Below are 20,237 nucleotides of genomic sequence, written 5' to 3' on the forward strand. Positions count from 1 at the left end.
TCCTGCTTTTCTATCCATGTTATAGTGTTACATGGGCAGAGTTTTGAGTGCTCCTCAGATATAATTGCAATTAGTCATGAGTTCCCCCTTGAAGCAAACACAAAAGTAATATTCTAAGGATTGATTACAAGAAGAAAATGCAATATAGTATAAGTGCTTGAAGTCCTGTGTATCAAGAGCCTATGAGTATGATGTTAGGCTATATATAGTTACCCTATTCTCATCTCCACAGAACAAAAGAAAAACCAAACACCCACCACAAACCTAGCAATAAAAGTCTCAGGTCCTCCCACTCAGGACACCAGAGAGGGCTTCCAAGCTAAGGACAAACCTACATCCACTAATGAAGGCACAGTGTTTATGGCGGGATTGCCATGGCCACCGCAGAGGAAACTCATTTTCCCTTCTGTGCACTGAAGGTCAGTGCAGTCAGTTTCAGTTATGCACTTGTTAGCTCCCTGTCACCAAAGACAGTTCTATTTCTAAGGCTCTGATATTTATTTCCAAAGAATAACACAATTAGAAGCACTTGCTGGTGGGAAGACCTAGGAAGGAAGAGGCTGCTACTGAAAGAAGACATGGTTCCTGGGTTAAAAGTCTGGGCTGTAGTACTCTTCCTGTTCCAAGGCTACTTGGAATGTGGTGCTTCCTGTGTCTTGAACTTGCCTGGTTCCAGTCTGGACTTAGTAGCATCTGCAACTTACAAGCTTTACAAATAAGTGACTTAATTTTTAAAACTTCAAATATTTGGCAACTGAAACAGCTTGACTTTTCTGTCTGCCTACTTAATTAAGCATGTTATCAATGAAAAGCTTTTCTTTAAATCCTCGGAGATGGTATAGTTAACACAGAACCGTAGTCACTATATCTTAAGTTTAAAAAGTCAAATGAAGAAGTCTTTATCTGAGGGTTATTTTCGACAATCTATAAAGAAGGGGATTGTTTTAGGCAGTTAATGAAGGCATTGAGGCAAAGAAAGGAGAGAGGAATCAATTCAAGTTCAGTACCCAGACCAACAAGGGGCTCTGCGGTATTTTCTGACAGAAAGTCAGCTTGGTACCATCATAACTTCGTAAAAAGAAAACAAACTCAGAGAAAGTCTGCAGTATTCATCACATAAAGAGAAAAAAAAGTCCTGTAAAAATCCAAGCCATTAGAAGATACTTTCTGTAGAAAATGTTTTAAAAACTGAAAATGACTAAAGAACTATTTGAGAAACACTTTTTCAAGAGGTTTGGCCACCCCTAAATCACTAACTTTATGGAATATTTAATGGAATATAGTGCCCTAGAGCATGGAGGTTACTCATGAACACCTGTGCTCAGCATAGCCTATAACTGTCCACCTAACGGGAAATGCAAGGGGGCGCAAGGCTGGGAGCGACAGAGGGTCCTGGAACCTCAAAGTCCTCAGCCACATGAAAGCTTCCCATGGCTTCACTGTTTCCCTGAGCTGACTGCTTTATTCTTCCCAAGTATAACAGGCAAGGGGCGTGTCCTTCTCTAGTGAGATTTATGATGCAGTTCATGCTTTGTGATTTCTGTAGCCAAGAAGAACCCCGACCCAAACTGCCAGGAAGACCTGCTTAAAACCTAACGTGCTTAGACATATGGAACTAACCCTGAAAATAAAAACATCTTTATGCTAAGAGGAGAGGAGTTTTTTTAAATTAAAAAGAAGAATGTTTCTAGATATATCAGCTTTCCTTTGGGGCTTTCTTTCAGAATTCCTCAGCAGCTCAGGTTTACTGAGCATAGAGCATTCCGCTTGCAGAGAAGGGCTGGGTTATGGGAACTCAGAATTTGTGCAACAGCCTCACCACACGTGAAGGAAAACCTCTAGAGGAATCACCAGCTACTCACGTTTCAAGATATTTCTTCTCTCCAGCTCTTCCACGGCAGGTCTTTGGCTCAGCCGTCTGCGGAAAAACACTAGAATTACATTTTGCACCATAGTGGCTGCCTGCAAATTCCACCTGGGGTCTGCAAGGATGAGAGGTGGCTGGCACACCCCTATAGATCGCCTCCCAAAATGGGGAGGAGAGAAAGTGAACCTTTGGTTGTTGCCTCTTGCTGGCAAAATCAAGTCAGACTTCCAAGTGAGAGTGAAAGCTGCCCCGTCACAGAGCTAATACTAGGGTAGTCCTTGTTCCAACTCCGCATGTGCAGGTCTTCATTTTTCTGATCTGTCGCCCAAATCTTGCCTGGTCTGGACTGTTCACCAGAGCAGTGTATTTAAGCATCGAGGAGATCTGTTCAGGAAATTCTTTTTCCTGCCCATTGGCTTAGGGAGGGGTGGGTAGCACCACCTGTTTTCAGGCTTCTAGATCCAGAGATGCTGGGAGATCCATGCTTCCCAGCACTGCCTCCGTTGTCAGCAGAGGAGACACCAGCCGTGGGAGCACTGATTTCTCCTTCCGGCTTTCTGCCTGATGAACGGCTGAGTAGAGCCGCCTGTGCCCAGCCCAGCACAGGGGGAGTGTCTAAAGACGTCTAAGGGGCCTCCCGCCTCTTGTCAGCAAGCATAAAGCTCAGCTCGAGCGCTGAATAAAAACTGGGAATCTCTTCCAGCCAGCACAGCTAACAGAGCTGAGCCCACCCACATGCATTCCCCTCCCACCATCAGCGCAGACGGAGTGTGCGATATGAAGACAAATTATTATTTCTTTTTCAAGTGGTCTCTCATTGAAGAAGTTGGAGGATGCCGCCAACAACAGTCACCACCAAAAAACATAAAGGGCTTGTCAGGAGAAGGAGGCATCATTATCCGAAATTAATGCCAAGCTCTGATTATTTTTGTGACTACAATAATATTGTACTTGGGCCAGAGCCAGAAACCTTCCCACTTCCAGATCCTCTAACCACAGCAGGGAGACAACAGGGCCCAGTATTTGAACACCCAGAATTTAGGGCCATAATAATTTGCCCCAGAGAGGATGGAGGCTCCATTTAAAAATTATTTATCTCCTATTTATAATCCTTGTCCCAGCAGAAAGCCTAGGACGTTGCAGGACTCAACCACTCCTCCCTCCCCACTAGAATACAACCCTTTGTGGTTCTGCTCCCCCGGGGGCTTTGTCTTCTGGCTCTGTGGGTGGTTGCTTCCACATCATATCTCAATGTTCGGTGAGACTTGAACCTCCCCTCTGACAATTCCTGGCTGGAATCCTCCCCGGTCCCAAACAATGCATGCAAAGCCTAGCTCACTAAGTGTTGCTTCTGCAGTCCGGTCAAAACACCCCAAAGGCCATTCATTCAAGCACTCAGGAAATGACTGTGAAATATTTGCTCTGTGCCAGGCACTGTTCCAAGCCCCCAGAGCACAGTGCTGAATATGGGAAGACTCCCCTGCCCTTGGGAAGCTCATAGTCTACAGCAGGCTTGTCTAACCCGTGGCCTGCAGGCTGCATGCAGCTCAGGACAGCTTTGAAGGAGGCCCAAAACAAATTCATAAACTTTCTAAAAACATACATTATGGGGGTTTTTTGCAATTATTTTTAGCTCATCACCTATCATTAGTGTATTTTATATGTGGCCCAGGGAAGCTGAAAGATTGGACACCCCTGGTCTAGAGGTAAAGGCAGACAAATGAACAAAATCATCTCAGAGAGTGGTCAATGCCATGGAGGAAATGGGGGATATGGTGGGTGAGTGGTTGGGCAGGGGCAGATACATTCAGAATATGGCAGAGATACATTTTGCTGAGACCCAAATGAAGAGAAGAAGCCAGTGTGGGAAGACCGTAGCTCTCTCCACAGCGTCTCTTAACTGTTCACACACGGGGCTTAACCATTGAGGGAGTGAGGACGGGGGCGGGGCTGGGGGGTAATCAAGACAGGCTTCATGGAAGAGGAAGCTTCTGAGAGAGTTATACCGAATCCACTTGGTACAGCACTGTCTGCAAGGGTCTTGAAGAAGGAATTAGGTTAAGGAAGAGAAATCATCAGGAAATTGGAGTTGTCTGTGGTCTCCCCTTAGAGCTGGGCACCCAGCGTTAGCTCGCTTCTCAGCGTATCTGAGTCTCTGTAAACAGGGAATGGCAAGAGAACCTGACAGCCACTTTGTCTGGATAAAGATGGGGCAGGCCACCGTAGGAAAAGCAGAAACAAGCCAGATCCCCTGGCCCCAATGCTGCCCACAGAAGGGCTCGGAAGCATGAAGGAGATGGGATGCAGGGCGAAGGCACACAGGCACTTTTAGAGCAAATAGAAATGAAAAATCCCTGAAGCCCAGCAAGAGTGGGTGCACCATGTCTTTTACCCATGAAAAGGTACTTCCTTTGCAGAGCTCCTCTGGCTAAGAGGGAGAGGCTGTGTGTAGGAATGGGATTCTGGGAAGTAAAACGTGGAGTCCTAATAAGTAAGCAACAATGAGGAAGGGGTCCTAGTTGGGGGAGAATAATTGTTCTGAGAGCCGGCTAATCACAGACAACCCACTGGCATGACATCCTCTTTCCAAATATCTTGTTCCACTCGAGGCCTCAGCAGCACGACCTTATCTGCACATAAGGCCCTCTGGCACAACCCTATAAAACTTCCTTCCAGCCCCTGCCTCTTTGCAGGCAGCCCCTTCTCTGCTGTGCTGCCCATTGCACCCTTGCAACGGATCTTCATACTTTCTCTAATAAATTTGCCTTTCTTTACCTACAACTGCCTTGATAAACTCTTTCGCTGTCCGCGATGCTGGCCCCAGCCATTTGTATTTTATGTGTGGCTCAAGACAATTCTTGAGCCAGCTGCCCAGCCAGGAACACCCATGGGGACACCTGAGGAGTGAGGCTGTGCATTTCCTCAAATCTGAGAATACTCCGAATGTCCCTGGAGGCTGGTGTCCACTGGCATGGCCCCCAAACAAGGCTTTTCCCCGCTCTTTGTTGGAACCTTATCTTTCTCATCTAAAATGAAAATTAGTACCAGACCCTCTCAATGAGAATTAAATGAGATAATGCACAAAAATGTTTGTGACAATGCATGCTTGGGATATAGTAATTTCTCAAGAAAACCCAACCTGTGACTTGCCAGCTGGTCGTGGACCATGTTCCCAGAAAGGCATTTCATCCAATTGATACATCTCAGGAAAGCGTGGACATCAAACCAGCAAAAACTGCGCAATTGGTCCCAAGGCGCAGAGGCAGTCTGGTGGTCCAGTCGCTCACTGTAGGGCTTCCTCTAGCTGCCAAGCTTCTCTCTGAATGTCAGCAGGGCACCCCTGAATGGTCTAGAATATGCAGTCCTCTGGATGGACACAGCCCCGGAGGCACAGGGTTGTCAACAGAGCAAAAGGGTGCTCAGGCCAGGACCCCACTGGCTTGTCACCAACCCGCCTCTCTACCCACAGAGTGCCAGGACCCCACAGCTGGAAGGGTGGATGCAGAGCCCCAGACAGCACTGTGGGCCCCAAGACCCTCCCTGTGGTTCTCACCAGCAGAGGGGATTGAGGTGAGCAAGAAGACTCCTGATTGCCAGGTGAGGGTGCTGAGCAGGGTCTTAGGGTGGTGCTGCCAACCCAACAAGGCCAGGCCACTGTTGAGACTAGGCTGTAACCTGGACATGAATGTCTTCCCAGAAGGTGATACTTTAGTTGGGATCCAGAGGATGATTGGAGATCGCTAGGTGAGGAGAGGACATGTGCAGAGGTCCTGAGGTGGGGTCGTTTAGATTGCATGGAGGTGTGTGTGCACCGAGTCTGAGCAGGGGCAGGATGCACACAGCCTGGCATCCCTGGAGAGGGAGTCTGGATTCACTCCTGGAACCCCAGAGCAGCACTGAAGGATTTAAAGCAGACCTGGGTGAGACAGGGTATGAGTGTGCCAGGACTAGATTTGCATTTGGAAACACTTCCAGATTTCTGTCCAACAAAGACAGAGACGAACCCACTAGCAAGAGATACGGACCTGCCCAGACCCCCACCAGATACCAAGGACAAAGTGTGCTGCAGGCCTGTGAGGGGCCCCTGAAATGTTTAAGACTTGGGGAAGAAGTTGGCCATATGGCAAAAACACCCCACACTCCAAATTAATACTTGTTACCCTAAGTATATATAAAAGATACCCTTTTGTCCACCTGCTACCTGAAGCTATGCTAACTCTTCATGCAGAGTCGGGGCTTCCAAAAGGAAAAATGGCGACAAGCCTGATGCCAAGGACAGACAATTACTTTGCCAACATTACAGGCGAGACCCTTGAGGCTCAGAGAGAGAAGAATGTGATCAGCAGCTACTACGGCTGGAATCAGAACCCACAGCAAGTTCCAGATGCGAGGAGGACCGAGGCAGGGAGGAACCCCAGCAGCACCAGCTGGCAGGAACCAGCCAGCAGGGACACAGCTGGGATGAGGCCCAGGAAGCAGGCAGAAGCATGCATCACAGGTCACCACCCCTGCCCCACAGCATGCTGACCCCTACCTGACACACAGTCACCACTCAGGCCAGGGTGGCCCAGGATATTTTCTGGGCAGAACCATGGCCAGGAGAAGGGCAGTCAGGTTGAATGAGCCATGAAGCTCTGCGAGAGCAGACCTAGAGCCAGTGCAGGCAAGGGGAGCAGCCTGTGTCGGGGAGCAAAGGAATGGGCGCCGGTTCCTCCCCCTCACTACATAGCCTGCTTGGCCCTGCCTGGGGCAGGGATGCTGCCAGGGCTTCCTGGGCTCTGAGCTTCAGGATCAAGGTGCTCTCCGAGGAGCCACAAGAGACGTGGCCGGAGCACAGCTGCGCTTTGGCAGCTGCAGAAGGCCTTGTGGAGGGGTGGGGCAGGGCAGGTGGGAGTGCAGGTCCCCTGTGGGATTCCCCAACCCTCCCCACCCTCTGCAGCCACTCGAGACTCCTGATTCAGAAATGGGGTGACGTCCTGATGCTGCCTGGAGCTGGGGAAGCCACAGTCTATTTCTGACTCTCCCCACTGAGAAAGCCTGAGTGTGGCAGTTAATTAAAGCGTCGCGTGGGTGTGGGAGCGACACTGAGAAAAGAAACTCCAGAGACAGAGCAGCATCTGCCGGTCTCCCCACCTGGTCCCTGCTTGTGCACACACAAGAGGTGGGGATGACAGGGAGTCTGGAAGGAGCAGGCTGGGCTGGGAAACCAGGCAGAGGCTGAGCAGGCCCTGGAATGCAGACAGGAGTTAAAGGTATCAAGTGCGCCACACCCTGGAAAACGGTGTCTGCATGTTCAAGTGTGGATGTGAGTCATTTATGGGGGCCCTGGGGGCCAAGTGGGCACCAGCCACACAGGTGACCCCACAGGCGCTTTCTGGTTCCGAGTGTCTCTCACAAGACAGATCTGTGGCAGTCACCTGTGACACACCTGGTCCTGTGCTGTGAGTACTAGAGGAGACAGAGCAGGGGACAAATGATGGGGACGAAAGGGCCTAGAGGTGGAGCCGATGAGACTATCGACAGTCTAGACAGTCAGAATACATGGAGGGGCTCCGGGAGTCATGATGCAGCTGTGCCACCCACATTTCCAGGTCTGTGGAGGCTGTCAACTGTCTATTCCACAGTCAGCACTGGGGCCCCAGCACTGGCACAGAGCTAGGATTCCAGTTCCCGCTCTGACCCCTGCCAGCTGGGTGATGGGGTCACGCCCTCCCTTACTTGAGCCTCTGATTCCCCAGGTGAACACCTGCCAACCAAACCCACAGGGATGCTGGGAGAGTCGAGAACACTAAATACGGGAGGAGGTTGGCACACAAATAGGTGGCATTATCATTACTACTATAGCACTGATATTATTCACCTGCCATGCTGAGCCCAGGTCTCTTCCAGCTTCAGCCAGCAGAACTGCAGGCTCCATCCTGCCCAGAGCCTCCTTGCAGGCCTGGATCCCCAGGAAACACTCCTCCTTCAGACACTCACAGCCTCCTCCATCAGACAGATGCTCACACCCTCTTCCATCATCTACTTGTTCACACCTCCATCAGATGCTCACATCTTCCTCCATCAGATGCTCACACATTCCTCCATCAGACACTCACAGCCTCTTTATCACTGACGCCCTCTCCATCAGACGTTCACACCATCTCCATCAGACACACCCTCCTCCATCAAACACTCACACCTTCTTTCATCATCTACTCACACTGTCCACTCACCCTCTTCCATCACACACTCATACCCTCTTCCATCAGACACGCACATGCTTCTATGTCTGTCATAGCCTCTTTCATCAGATGCCCCCTCTTCCCCCATCAGACGCTGTCTCAGTGCCAAGCTTGCACCAGTTTCTGAATCGTCCTCTGCACACACTGCTCAGCTGACTGCCTTCCTGCACGATGAGCATAGCAGCAGGGGCTGCAGGTAATTTCAGGAAGTGGAAGGACACAGGGTCAGGAGAAGTATAGTTCCAGCTCCCCAAGCTTTGCCTCCCTGATGAAGCCCCAGCCAGCCAGACTGCCCCACTAAATACACATCCCCCAAGTCTTGATCTCACCCCAGCACAGATGTCACAGAAGAGGTTTGAATCAACATCTAAAGTCACCTCAGTGTGGAGCAGAAATTGAGAAGCAATTCCTTCCATACAAGGCAGAATGCCTTCCTAGAGAGAACAGACAGCACTACACCCACAGGGGACGCCTGCGCTATTTTGGGAGGCTCCTTTCTGGGAACGCCAATCCTGCCCCACAGCCGCCTTGAGTCACTGAGAAAAGCTGGCAGCCCCCGCCTGGAGATGGGATTCCCCAGTGAGGCAGTGTCTCCACACACCATTCACACGATGCATTGATGCATCGTCAGACATGTGATGGCGAATGGGGCAGATATCTCCTCTCCTTGCCCCCAGGTGCTCACCATCAGGGTGCATGGATGACAGGCATGTTGATCGTATGTCTCAGAGCATCAGAGAAACGTGGGTGTGTCTGGAGAGAAGTTCAGGAAGAGAAGAGGACTCTCCAGGCCATAAGATGAGGCCTGGATGATGAAAGACACAGCCCAGAGAAAGACCCGGGATGGGTGTCCAGGCAGAGGGGATGGAGTGTGTCCACACTAGGAAACAGCAAGCAGGGATGCTCTGCCCACTGAGAACTCAGCTGGGAGGTGGTGGCTGCTGGTCCACAAGCCCAGGGCAAGCCCCATTCCAGTACCCAGCAGTCCTGACTTCCAGGATGCCAGGGAGGATGTGACCCCAGGCACTTTGAGTCCAAAGCCAACCTTTTCACACCCTGTTCCCCACCTCCTCACACCTGCTCAGTGCCCAGCATCCTGGGCTCAGAGGCTGGCTCCAGCCACCACCCAGGCACTCACCAGACCCCTGGGAGATCTGGCTCCTCTTACTCCCCATGTCCAGCGCCCCAGGGAGCTCCAAGTCTGCTGAGTTCTGCTTGCATCCATCCATCCGTCTGTCCATCCATCTGCCTCTCTCCATCCCCTATGCCGCTTCCCTGATCCAGGCCACAAGCCTCGGCCCTGGATGATGGAGACTTCCACAGTGTCCACCTCCCTGCCCACAGCAGCATAACTCTAACTCCCACTCCCACGATGAGCTCAAGCCTGGGTTCCCACCATCCTCAGGACAACCTCCAAGGCCTTCAGCAAAGCCTTTCAGTCCACATTGACCCCTCCAGCAGTGCTTCCTACTCCCACCCCTCCCAAAACTCTGTGCCCGGTGATGGCCCCACGCTGAGCTGTGTTTACTGATAGGTGGCTGTTCACACTGTCCCTGTCCAGCAAGGATGTCCTTCTCCTCACACAGAGGTCCCCAGCCCCACTGGACCCCACACCCCCCCCATTATAACAATTGTTCTGTCTTGTCCCTTTTCCTCCAAATCCCTCATACGCATAACCAAAAAACAACATAATACCCTATCAGCAATATAAAGGAGGAAAAAGGAAATTAAGTTTTAATCAAATAACGCATATTCCAATAGGTAAGTACCAGGCATGGCTGGATTAGGTAACACAACGCACACTGCCAATGCTGCCCCTACAGAAAAATCACCATCACAGTGCCAGCCACAAATGCAGACAGACCCACAGCTGCCACACTGGTCACTCCATGCCCTGAGAGACACTAGCGGAGGAATGCTTCTTGGTGAAGTTCTGGACAAAGCAAAGTTCCCTCCCCCCTCTATGGGAGAGGGTTCTGGCATTTGCATTCCAGGAGACGTCACCTGTAATACAACTCCACCAAAATAACTCCTGTGTGTGTCCGCAGTGCACTTAGGCTGAGGCTCAGGTCCTCATAAACGGGCTTCGGACTCTCACGAGTGTCCCAGGGACATTCAGAAGTCAAGTGGAATGGGGGGCCAGTCTTCATTGCTAAGGAAGTGCCCCATGGCTGCAGAACGCTGCCTCCTGGGACCATCCTGAAAATACAGCAGGAGCCCCAGTTGCTGTGACAATCCACAGAGCTGCCCCGAGTTTCTAAAAGGCCACAGAGAACGGCTGGCCTGCCTCCTATGTCCTGAGGGCACAGGAAGCAGGGCAACTTCAACTCCAGGAAACCCCGCCAAGCTTGGTGCGGTAGGGGGCTTCTGATGCCAGGAAGGTGTCCCATGCCTCTTAATGCCCACAGTGGCATGCCTTCAGGCCAAAGGCTCCTGCCTACTCTGTCCTCCCAACCCCACCCTGCAGGAGAAATATGTCCCCTGGAGCCTGAGCTCCCTCCCAGGGCAGCGCAGGAAAGAACTCCAGGTATGTGGAGTTGGCCCCCCAGACTCTCCAGTGTCTCTTGTCCTCCACCTCCTGGGTGCAGCCAGTCCCCTCTCTGCACCTCCATGGTCTCACCTGGTGAGACTGAAAGGAGAGAGCCATATGTGAGGGGGCTAGCCAGGCCGCCGTGCCCTGGGCTCTGCAAGCTGCACACTGCACTGTCTCCATCACTGTTGCTATTTCTGTTTTGTCAGCCTGGCTCTGTGACCCACCCTAAGCCAAAAAGGGACTCTAGACTGCCCCGCCCAGGGATGAGTTAGCGCCCCTGGGCTACAGATGAGTCCCTCACCCTCTGCACCAGGAACAGCCCCGTTGGAGCTGGGGAGGGGTCTTGCCGCCAATCAGCCGCCTGTAGCCCGGTGTTCTAAGGCCTCAGGTGAGGCACAAAGTTCACTTCCATCCCCGCCCATGAAGGCCAGCTGGTCACCAGCACCAGTCTCTCTGAATGGTTCCCTGGCTGCCCCGAGAGCCTTCCCCAACTCCACCGTGGACATGCCCCTTCCATCTCCTCTTCCAGGTGCTAAAGACAGCAACATGGACACCAAGGGATACCCAAGTCACCTTCCATTTGGGGACTCTCAGAGGTGCTGAGGAATCACCTGGTGCCTGAGAACTATGGGAGGGAGGGAAGAATAGAAGGGAGGGGAGCGGGGAGAAGGAAGGATTTGAATCCTGCGGAGGAAAACCAGGCCCTTGACTTTCAGGACCAAACTCGCATCTACCCGTAGAGAGGCACCTTCTGTTCTCACAGTCAAGGTAACGCAGAGAACGTCATTCACAGTGACACCCAGCCCTGCCAATGCTATCTTTGAAAGGAGGAAAGTGGAGTGAGAAAGAAAGGCCAAGAACATGTGTGCAAAGAAGAGGGAGAGAGGCAGCCTGCAGGGAAGGACGTGAGAGAGGGAAGCAGAGACAGCAGGCATAAGAGGCAGGGCCAAGACGGTGTGTGCAGAGCAGGCATAAGAGACAGGGCAAGGACGGAGTGTGTGGGAGAGCGGGTGTGAGAGGCAGAGTGAGGACAGTGTGTGTAGAGAGCGCAGGTGTGAGAGGCGGGGCCAGCAGGGTGTGTGCAGAGAGCGCAGGTGTGAGAGGCGGGGCCAGCAGGGTGTGTGCAGAAGAGGAGGTGTGAGAGGCGGGGTCAGGAGGGTGTGTGGAGAGAGCACAGGTGTGAGAGGCAGGGCCAGCAGGGTGTGTGCAGAAGAGCGGGTGTGAGAGGCAGGGCCAGGAGGGTGTGTGCAGAAGAGCAGGTGTGAGAGGCAGGGCCAGGAGGGTGTGTGGAGAGAGTGCAGGTGTGAGAGGCAGGGTGAGGACAATGTGTGCAGTGTAATGCCAGGTGTAAGGCTGGGGCAGGGGCTTGCATTGGAAGGAATGTGCCCCACGTCCCACTGGGCCCCACCACCCTGCCTGACCTCCTCGGGTCCCAGCCAAGGGTAAGCCAAGTCCAGGTTGAGTCAGTAAGGAAGAACCAAGACACTGGCCCCACACTGGCCCGGGCCAGGGACACTCAGCGAAGATGTGTGTTCATCCACCAGGACCCAGAGGCCCCAGCCCATGGCAGGGAATTCCTGGAGGGAGACAACCTGCTGAAGAGCAGAGATCCAGCCTCCCCGAAGCCGCTGAGCACCCCTCCCTTCCCCCACCCCGCTCCTCTCCCTCCTCCCCATACCTTGTCCTCCTTTGGTCCAGCCCTTGCCCAGCGGGGCTGCTACAACACAGTCCCCTAAACTCAGTGTCTTATAAACAACAAAAATCCATTTCTCCCAGTTCTGGAATCTGGGAAGTCCAAGGTCAAGGTGCCAGCAGATTCGGCCTCTGGGGAGGACCCACTTTCCCAGAGACAGTATCTTCTCCCTGTGTCCTCACACGGTGGAGGGAGCAATGCAGCCCTCAGGGTTCCCTTTTATGAGGGCGCTGATCTCGCTCAAGAGCACTGCACGCTCGTGACCTAATCACCTCCCAAAGGCCCCATCTACAACCACCATCATACTGGGGGTGACACATGAATTTGGGGAGGACACAAACATTCAGACCACGGCACATGCCAAGCTGATTCCCACCCAGTGCCTCTGCCTGGGCCCTTCCCTCTGCTAAGAAAGTTGTTACCCAGATCTCCCCATGGTTCAGCTTAAACCTCTTCTAGAAAGCCGACCCCCACTCCTCCAGCTGAAGTAACTGGCTCCTTTCTGCACAGGTTGCTCCCCAGTGCGTTTGTGTATTTTGTGGCCTTCATGGCCAGAATTTATTATTTATGTTTTGAGTACCTTAATGGTAAGAACTGCATCAGTAGTACCCAATGCTGTGTACTCAGGGCTCTGGAACCAAGCCTGGCCCATGATAAGTGATCAATGAACCAGTGACTGAATGAATGAATGGAGTGACTGAATGAATGAATGAATGAGTGAATGAATGAATAAACGAGTGACTAGATGAATGAGTGAATGAATGAATGAACAAACAAGTGACTGAATGAGTGAATGAATGAATGAGTAGATACATGAATGGGACATCAAGGCAAGGCCAGGTTTACATTGAGAAACTTTAGCCCAAAGGCTGGTTTTGACAGCAACAAGGCAACCTTGGGCAAGCCCCCGTCCAAGCCTGTGAAAGACATACCACAGTCTCACGCTTGCACAGCTGCCACCAGAGTGCAAAAGGCAGTATGTGTGCTAACCCCAGGACAAGCCACCACGCTGGCCAGTTAGGGACTCAGGACCCCTCCAAGGGCAGAGACTTTGTCTACCTGGTCACTGCTGAATCCCCAGCCCCTGCACAGCCTCTCAAGCTGGCACAGCAAAATGAGCAGAGAAGCCACTGGCGATGCAGGGATCCCACTGCAGGGTGCATGGTTCTGGGCTTGTGGGACACAGCTCAGCCTTACTGGTGGAACTGGGCTTCAGTTGTGGGGCAAGTCCAAAGCGCATCGTTATTCACAGATCTCCACGGAAATAACAACCACATGGAGTGTGTGGTTGTGCCAAACAGCATGCCACTGTGCCACCTCCAGATCAGCAGAGGGCAGAAAGCTGGAAAATCCACAATGGTGACAGGAGTGTAGACAGAGTCCCTCCCGCACTACTGGTGGGACTGTCAGTCAGGGGCATTCCCTGGTCATCAGTGCTCAGGTCAAAAATGACAGATGCATATATTCTCTAACCTGCCAGGTCTAGTTCCAAGATTTCTGACGTGTGTGAACATCCTTCCACACGGGCCTCTTACAGACACACATATGAGGATGTTCATGATAGCCAACCACAGGGCAGAGCCTCAATGCCCATTAGAGCCTAAAGGACCTGTGTTCATCCCCGCGGTGGAATTCAATGCCATTACAGAAAGGAACCGGGTGCTGCTCCATTAGCCCTTATGTGGAAGGCTCTCCCGGCCAGACTCTGGGGAAGATAAAATGGAATAAACGTGAGTATAGAAACTGCAAAACCACATCATCAAGAGTCTAAGCTTTGAACTTGCCCTTTGCTTGAATACTGGCTTCTCTACAAATCACCTGCGGAGCGAGGCTGTGAGTGAGAGATGAGTACACTTTTAGATCTGTTCACGAGCTTCTTGCCAGCCTTGAATCTATGAGGGTCAATTTGATGTGTCAACCTGAAGGGTGTGACGGGTGGGGTCACAGTCCCCAGTTACTCAACCAAACACTCATCTAGGTGCTGCTGTGACGGTGTCTGGTAGATGTGATCAAGGGCCACCATCAGATGACTTTAAGGCAAGGAGAGTGTCCTGGCTGAACTGGGTAGACCTGATCTGATCAGCGGAAAGGCCTTAGAGACAGGCTGAGGCTTCTTGAAGCAGAAATCCTTCCTGTGGACAGTGGCCCCAGTCATGCTGGGAGTCCCGTCCTGACTTCGTGGCCTCCCTACAGATTTCAGACCTGCCTGGCCACACCAGCTGAGCTGTGCATGGATCAGGAACTGGTAGCTTTTGTTCCCAAACCTATTGGCACCAGGTGTACTTGTTTCTGTAATCAGGTAATTTAATTAAGCTTTTAATGCACATTGATTGAATGATCTCACATGGATGTAAAATGAAAATGTAACTTCTATGAACACTGAGCTTTGGAGTCGGTAGAGGCAAGTTGCTAAAAATACCGCTGTGCAGTTTGCGTGGGAGAGAGGAGTGAGATCTGGGGAGGCGGGGTCTTACAACTCTGGAAGGATTCTGCACTCAGATTGCTTCCAAGTGTCTTTAAATACTCACTCCTCTCCAAAGAAACTGACAGTGGAACTTGTAGGAGACGCATCCAGCCTTTGTTTAGAGCAAAAATAACTTAAGTTGGTAGATTCTTCCTCAAAGAAATGTCCTTGGATTCTGCCTCAAAGTGATGGCCAAGCAAGTGACATCTGTATGATTTACTTTAAAATAGTGTTTAAAGCATGAACAAATCATGCTTTTGATCTCTTCTTTCCAACGGCTTTTTGAGTAGTCACCTGAGGCTGAGCACTGAGGACAGGTCTTTACTCCGCCTCCCTCCAGAGACCGATGCCGAGTGAAGGACCTACCACAGCCAGCTGAGGTCCGAGCTGGGCACAGCACATGGGGGGTAATATCTGCAGACTACTGTTCTGGGCATTAGGACTCCTACAAAGACCCACTTCTGAATGGTCACACATGGTCTCATGGACAGTGGCTGACTCCGGACAGATGGATGAGGTGGGAGTGAGAAGTACCGTTTTATTTTTTACCATGTATATAAGTCCCTTCTTCAAATTTTGAAAATGGAAAGAATACGTAATGCTCCTTACTGCCTGCTCCCAGGGCTAAGATCCTTTCAGGTCCATTCCACAGGCACCAGTGGAGCATCTGCCAGGTACCAGGGCCGCCTTGCCCTCCAGCTCCTCCTGCTTTCCTCCTTGGATGCTGAGCATTGCCTGTCTCTGATCTTTCGCTCAGGCAGGGCCCCTGCCAGCCCTTCCCCTCCCCATCTCCATCTCTGGGCTTCCAGGGTCACTCCCATGCGCTCCTTCCTGTGGCTTCCCAGGGTCACCGTCCCAGCCCACCCCTCTCCAGGGTTCACCTGCCCTGGTGGCTGTTCCACTGGGTATGTCCTGTGGCTCCCATCCCTCCCTCCTAGTGAGGCTGGAAGCTGGAGGCAGGGCCTTGCCCAGCACGGGGCCTGAGGCACATGGTAGGTGCCCGTCAGGCTGACTGAACCAGCTGAGTCAGAGAAACCAAATCCACCTGAAAGTGTCCTCGATTTAAGAAAAGACAGGTGCACCTCATTTGCAGACCACAACATTTCTACAGGACCCAGACCTTCCTCAGCAATGGCACTGACATGCACCAGCGCCCACCAGCCCAGGAGGGGACGCTGGGAGCCAACTGCATGGAACATGGTCACTCTGCCCTGCAGCCCTTCCCCTGTCCAGTCACAGCCACGTATTCCACATGTACCACACACATGTTCACTTGACCTCCCCTCCCCTATGCTTGCTGTTGGAACGGAAGCTTTGGAAGGCAGCCCCCCGCATCTGCTTTGTTCGTTCCCCCCATCCTAGGCCCAGTGCAGAGAGTGGCACATGGAGGCTGTTCAGGAAACATCTGCTGCGGAACTAAAACGTCGGAGAGAGGATGGGATCACTGTGGCGGGGATGGGATCGCCGTAGAGGGGGTGGGATCGCCGTGGGGGAGATGGGATCGCCGTGGAGGGGATGGGATCGCCCTGGAGGGGATGGGATCGCCGTGGAGGGGATGGGATCGCCGTGGGGGGGATGGGATCGCCGTGGGGGGGATGGGATCGCCGTGGGGGGGATGGGATCGCCGTGGAGGGGGTGGGATCGCCGTGGGGGAGGTGGGATCGCCGTGGGGGGGGTGGGATCGCCGTGGGGGGGGGTGGGATCGCCGTGGGGAGGGTGGGATCGCCGTGGAGGGGGTGGGATCGCCGTGGAGGGGGTGGGATCGCCGTGGAGGGGGTGGGATCGCCGTGGGGGGGGTGGGATCGCCGTGGGGGGGTGGGATCGCCGTGGGGGGGTGGGATCGCCGTGGGGGGGGTGGGATCGCCGTGGGGGGAATGGGATCGCCGTGGGGGGGATGGGATCGCCGTGGGGGAGATGGGATCGCTGTGGAGGGGATGGGATCGCTGGGGACGGGGTAGCGTGTTTTTCCACATCACTCTGAGGCCCCTCAGGGTTCCCCTTTCCCTCCTCCTCCTCAACTTCCTGCCAGCAGCTCCCTCCCTGGCCCAGCATGGGAGGGTCAGGAATGGGACATTTGTAAATTCCCAGGCGCCACTCTCCAAGCCCACAGGGCTCCACGTGCACTCCTCAAACCAGGCAGCTCCAGACATCATTTAGAAATCATTGCTACCTAACAGACAGAATGCTTTCCATTCACTCCTCCATCTCTTCATTTGTTGCTTCTTTTCTTCCTTTAACATAACAAAATTAACTTGAACACCTCAAGTAGCAGAAGCCGCGAGTTTCCTACCCCATCTCCCTTCTCCCCTTCTTAGGCCTCAGTGCGGGTCCTATTCAGAGCAGTCTCTTCTCCAGCTGACCACGGCCACATGAGGAGGGGCCAACCAAGGAGCAGTAGGTAGATGTGGAGGAGTTTCTGGGAGGAGCCCTCTGGAAGAGCTGACTCAGCTGAGATGCATGCCCCTTTGGGATTTGAATGTGATGTCTGGTGCCTTTGCAGCCACCCTGGACCATGGAGGATCAACACCAGCATGAGGGTAAATAGCAGGAAGATAAGAGGAGTCTGAATCCTTGTTGATTTTGGAACAACCATGGCAGTCCTGACTGCCTAGGCAACTATCCCAGAGAGTGGGGTGGCTCTAACATGGTATCTGGAGTCAGCCCACCTGGGTCACATCTCAGCTCCACTAGCTCACCAGCTGTGTGACTTTGAGCATCTTAACTAATCTCTGTGGGCCTCCACTTCCTTAGCTGCTAAGAACATCCAATAATAGCATTTACATCTTATGTTGAAATGAATGCAGCCAAACACCACCCCTCATACATAACACGGGTTTCATACATGTTAATGAGCTATGGTTGTGCTGTTATTACTATGACTTCTACTCACACACGCTAAGCCCCGATCCTGGGTGAAGCAGGGCTGTGTGCTATTTAGTCCCCGCAAGCATCTGAGCAGGCAGACATCACACACCCATTTCAAGGCTCGGACACATCAAGTGACTTCCCTGGGCTCACTCAGCCCATGGCTCTCAGCCAGGCCTGCAAGCCCACCAAGCCACCTGCTCCCTGGTTTGGGAATCATGTTTTATTGATACTGAATGGGGCTTGATGTTGTTTTGCATTTTCTTACAAAACATGCTGTACCATCCTCTGCAGATTCCCAAGCAACCAAGGAAAACAAACAGCAGCTGATCCTCTGTGGAGGCCTCAGCAGGGACAGGGCCACTTCACACTGACACTAAACAGAAGGCGCCTGAGCCTCTCCCCTGCACAGGATGGGACTTGGGGTCCCACTCCCTGGACCCTGCATACCACACACAGATGGGATCTCCCTCCTTGTACATGGGGACTTCCACCCCAGACGACGAAGCCTCATATTTATATCCTCTCGGGCTGAGATTTGCCAGTTTAAACTTGTCCAGATTTGGAAGCTGTGTGTTCTGTTGCTTAGCTACCTTCATCTAAAAGCAGAATGTACAAGATCCATACATGATAGCCACTGCTTTGCCTGATCCATGCTGGCCTTGCCTGCCCCAGCCTTTGCAGGACCACCAGCAACCTCCCTTTAGGACTGAGGTTGATTTCTCCCCACAACATCCCACAGAGCCTGTTCACAGCGCTGCCTCATGAGCTCCTTTGCATTTTTGCAACAAATCTTTGAAAGTGCCCTCATGAATCTGGGTGGTCTTCTTGACCTTGGAGGCTCTGCAGTGTTCACAGGCAGACCCCTCACCACAGCGGTGAAGCAGGAGGTGGTGCTCAGGAAGAGCATCTGTGTAGAACAGACCTGATCTCCACTTGCCGAGATTTCTAAACAAAAAGAGACTGGAAGCCCCAGCAACGGTACCCCTGGAGGGCTGGGAAAGTCAGCCGGATAAATGTGCAGCATCAAAAAAAGGAAGAAAATCATATAAATTGCTAAATGCCAACAGCCTCTGTTATTGGGATCTCGGAATCCAAAGAAAGCTATAGATGGCACAGTCCTGCATGCCTCAGCTGACGGGTGGCCAGTACCGGGACAGCACCGGCCCAACCAAACCACACACAGGGGTGGCAACCCGAGCTGGACCTGTGGGATCTGCAGTGTCCCAGCTCAGACTCACCTTCCCACCATTTTGTTTTCTTTTTCTTTTTTTTCTAATGACAGAGTCTCATTCTGTTGCCCAGGCTGGAGTGCAATGGCACCATCATAGCTCACTGCAGCCTCTAACTGGCTTAAGTCATCCTCCCTCCCTCCTGAGCCTCCCAAGTAGCTGAGATCACAGGTATGCACCACCATGCCTAGCTGTTTTTAAATTTTTATTTTTTGTACAGATGGAATCTGGCTGTGTTGCCCAGGCTGATCTGGAAAATAGCAGGAAGATAGAGGGAGGTGCCTCAGTCCTGTGGTCACTTGGTAACTCAGGCACCTCCCTCTTACCTGCCCGTGGGCACCCAGGTCTGGTGACCAGCCTGGGCAACATAGCAAGAGATCCTGGACTCAAGCGATTCTCCTGCCTCGGCTTTCCAAAGTTCTGGGATTGCGGGCATGATCCACTGCGCCCAGCCCCCACCATTCTCAAGAGTTCTCTTCTCTCCAGGCACGATCAGGCTCAGCAGAGGCTCCAGAACCTGCTTTAGATGTGGGCTTCATTCCCCTCACAGGCCAAGCCCCCAGACGTCAAGGGGATTGAGAGCCCAAGTTCCCCGAGTGTCTCCTAGGGAGCAAAGATGGGGCAAATTCGTGATTACGGAAAGGATGAAAATGATGATGAGGATAAAAATGTTGACAAAGTTGCTGCTAAAGATGATGGAAAGATAACGAGGAAGAAAAAGATGAAAATGACAAAGATGATGATAAACAAGTGGTGAAGGTGACGATGGTGATGAAGATAAAATGATGACAATGAAAAGATGCTGAAGAAGAAGAAAAGGATCTGATGAAGATAAAGTTGGTGAAGCAAAGGGAATGGTGATGCCAATACCTGGTCATGTTTAGGAGACGCCTTCCCATGCAGTTTCCCCTTCAGCCCTGCAGCAGTAGCTGCAAAATCACCGAGTACCCACAGGTCTCAGCACCATTCTAGGGACTGGAGATACAGCTGAGGGGGAGAAGCTTCTTTCTGGAGTAAGGAAAATATCTTAAAATCAATTGTGCTGATAGAAATACAACTCTATGAATATGTTGGAAGCCCTGAATTGGACGCTTAAAGTGCGTGAAGCGTATGGTGTGTGAATTACGTCTCAACAAAGCTGTTAAAACTGAAAGAGACAAATTCCCTATCCTCATGGAGCTCAGATTTCTTCCTTTTCTTCCCGGAGAGCTTCCTGTCTGCCAGGCATGATTCCAGGCATTCTACATGTGATGGCTCATTGCATCCTTCCCATGGCCCCACAAGACAGGCTCTGTTGTAATCACACCCCTTTCACCGAGTAGGAAAGTAAGGCGTATGTCAGGAGATGACTTCCCCACG

General features: G+C 52.2%; 1 protein-coding gene across 8 annotated transcripts in view; it reads right to left on the reverse strand.

The window, feature by feature from the left end:
* The window catches only part of LOC105470567 (phosphatase and actin regulator 3), a 270,600-nt gene that overhangs the window by 9,180 nt on the left and 241,183 nt on the right, over nucleotides 1-20,237 (reverse strand). For all 8 annotated transcript variants that reach the window (XM_011722670.2, XM_011722671.3, XM_011722675.3 and 5 more), the window contains one exon: nucleotides 1,863-1,918. In XM_011722670.2, coding sequence (XP_011720972.2) covers nucleotides 1,863-1,918 — 56 coding nt within the window. The remainder of the gene's footprint in view (nucleotides 1-1,862; nucleotides 1,919-20,237) is intronic.

This window comes from Macaca nemestrina, chromosome 15, assembly GCF_043159975.1.
Source record: "Macaca nemestrina isolate mMacNem1 chromosome 15, mMacNem.hap1, whole genome shotgun sequence".
Lineage (NCBI taxonomy): Eukaryota > Metazoa > Chordata > Mammalia > Primates > Cercopithecidae > Macaca > Macaca nemestrina.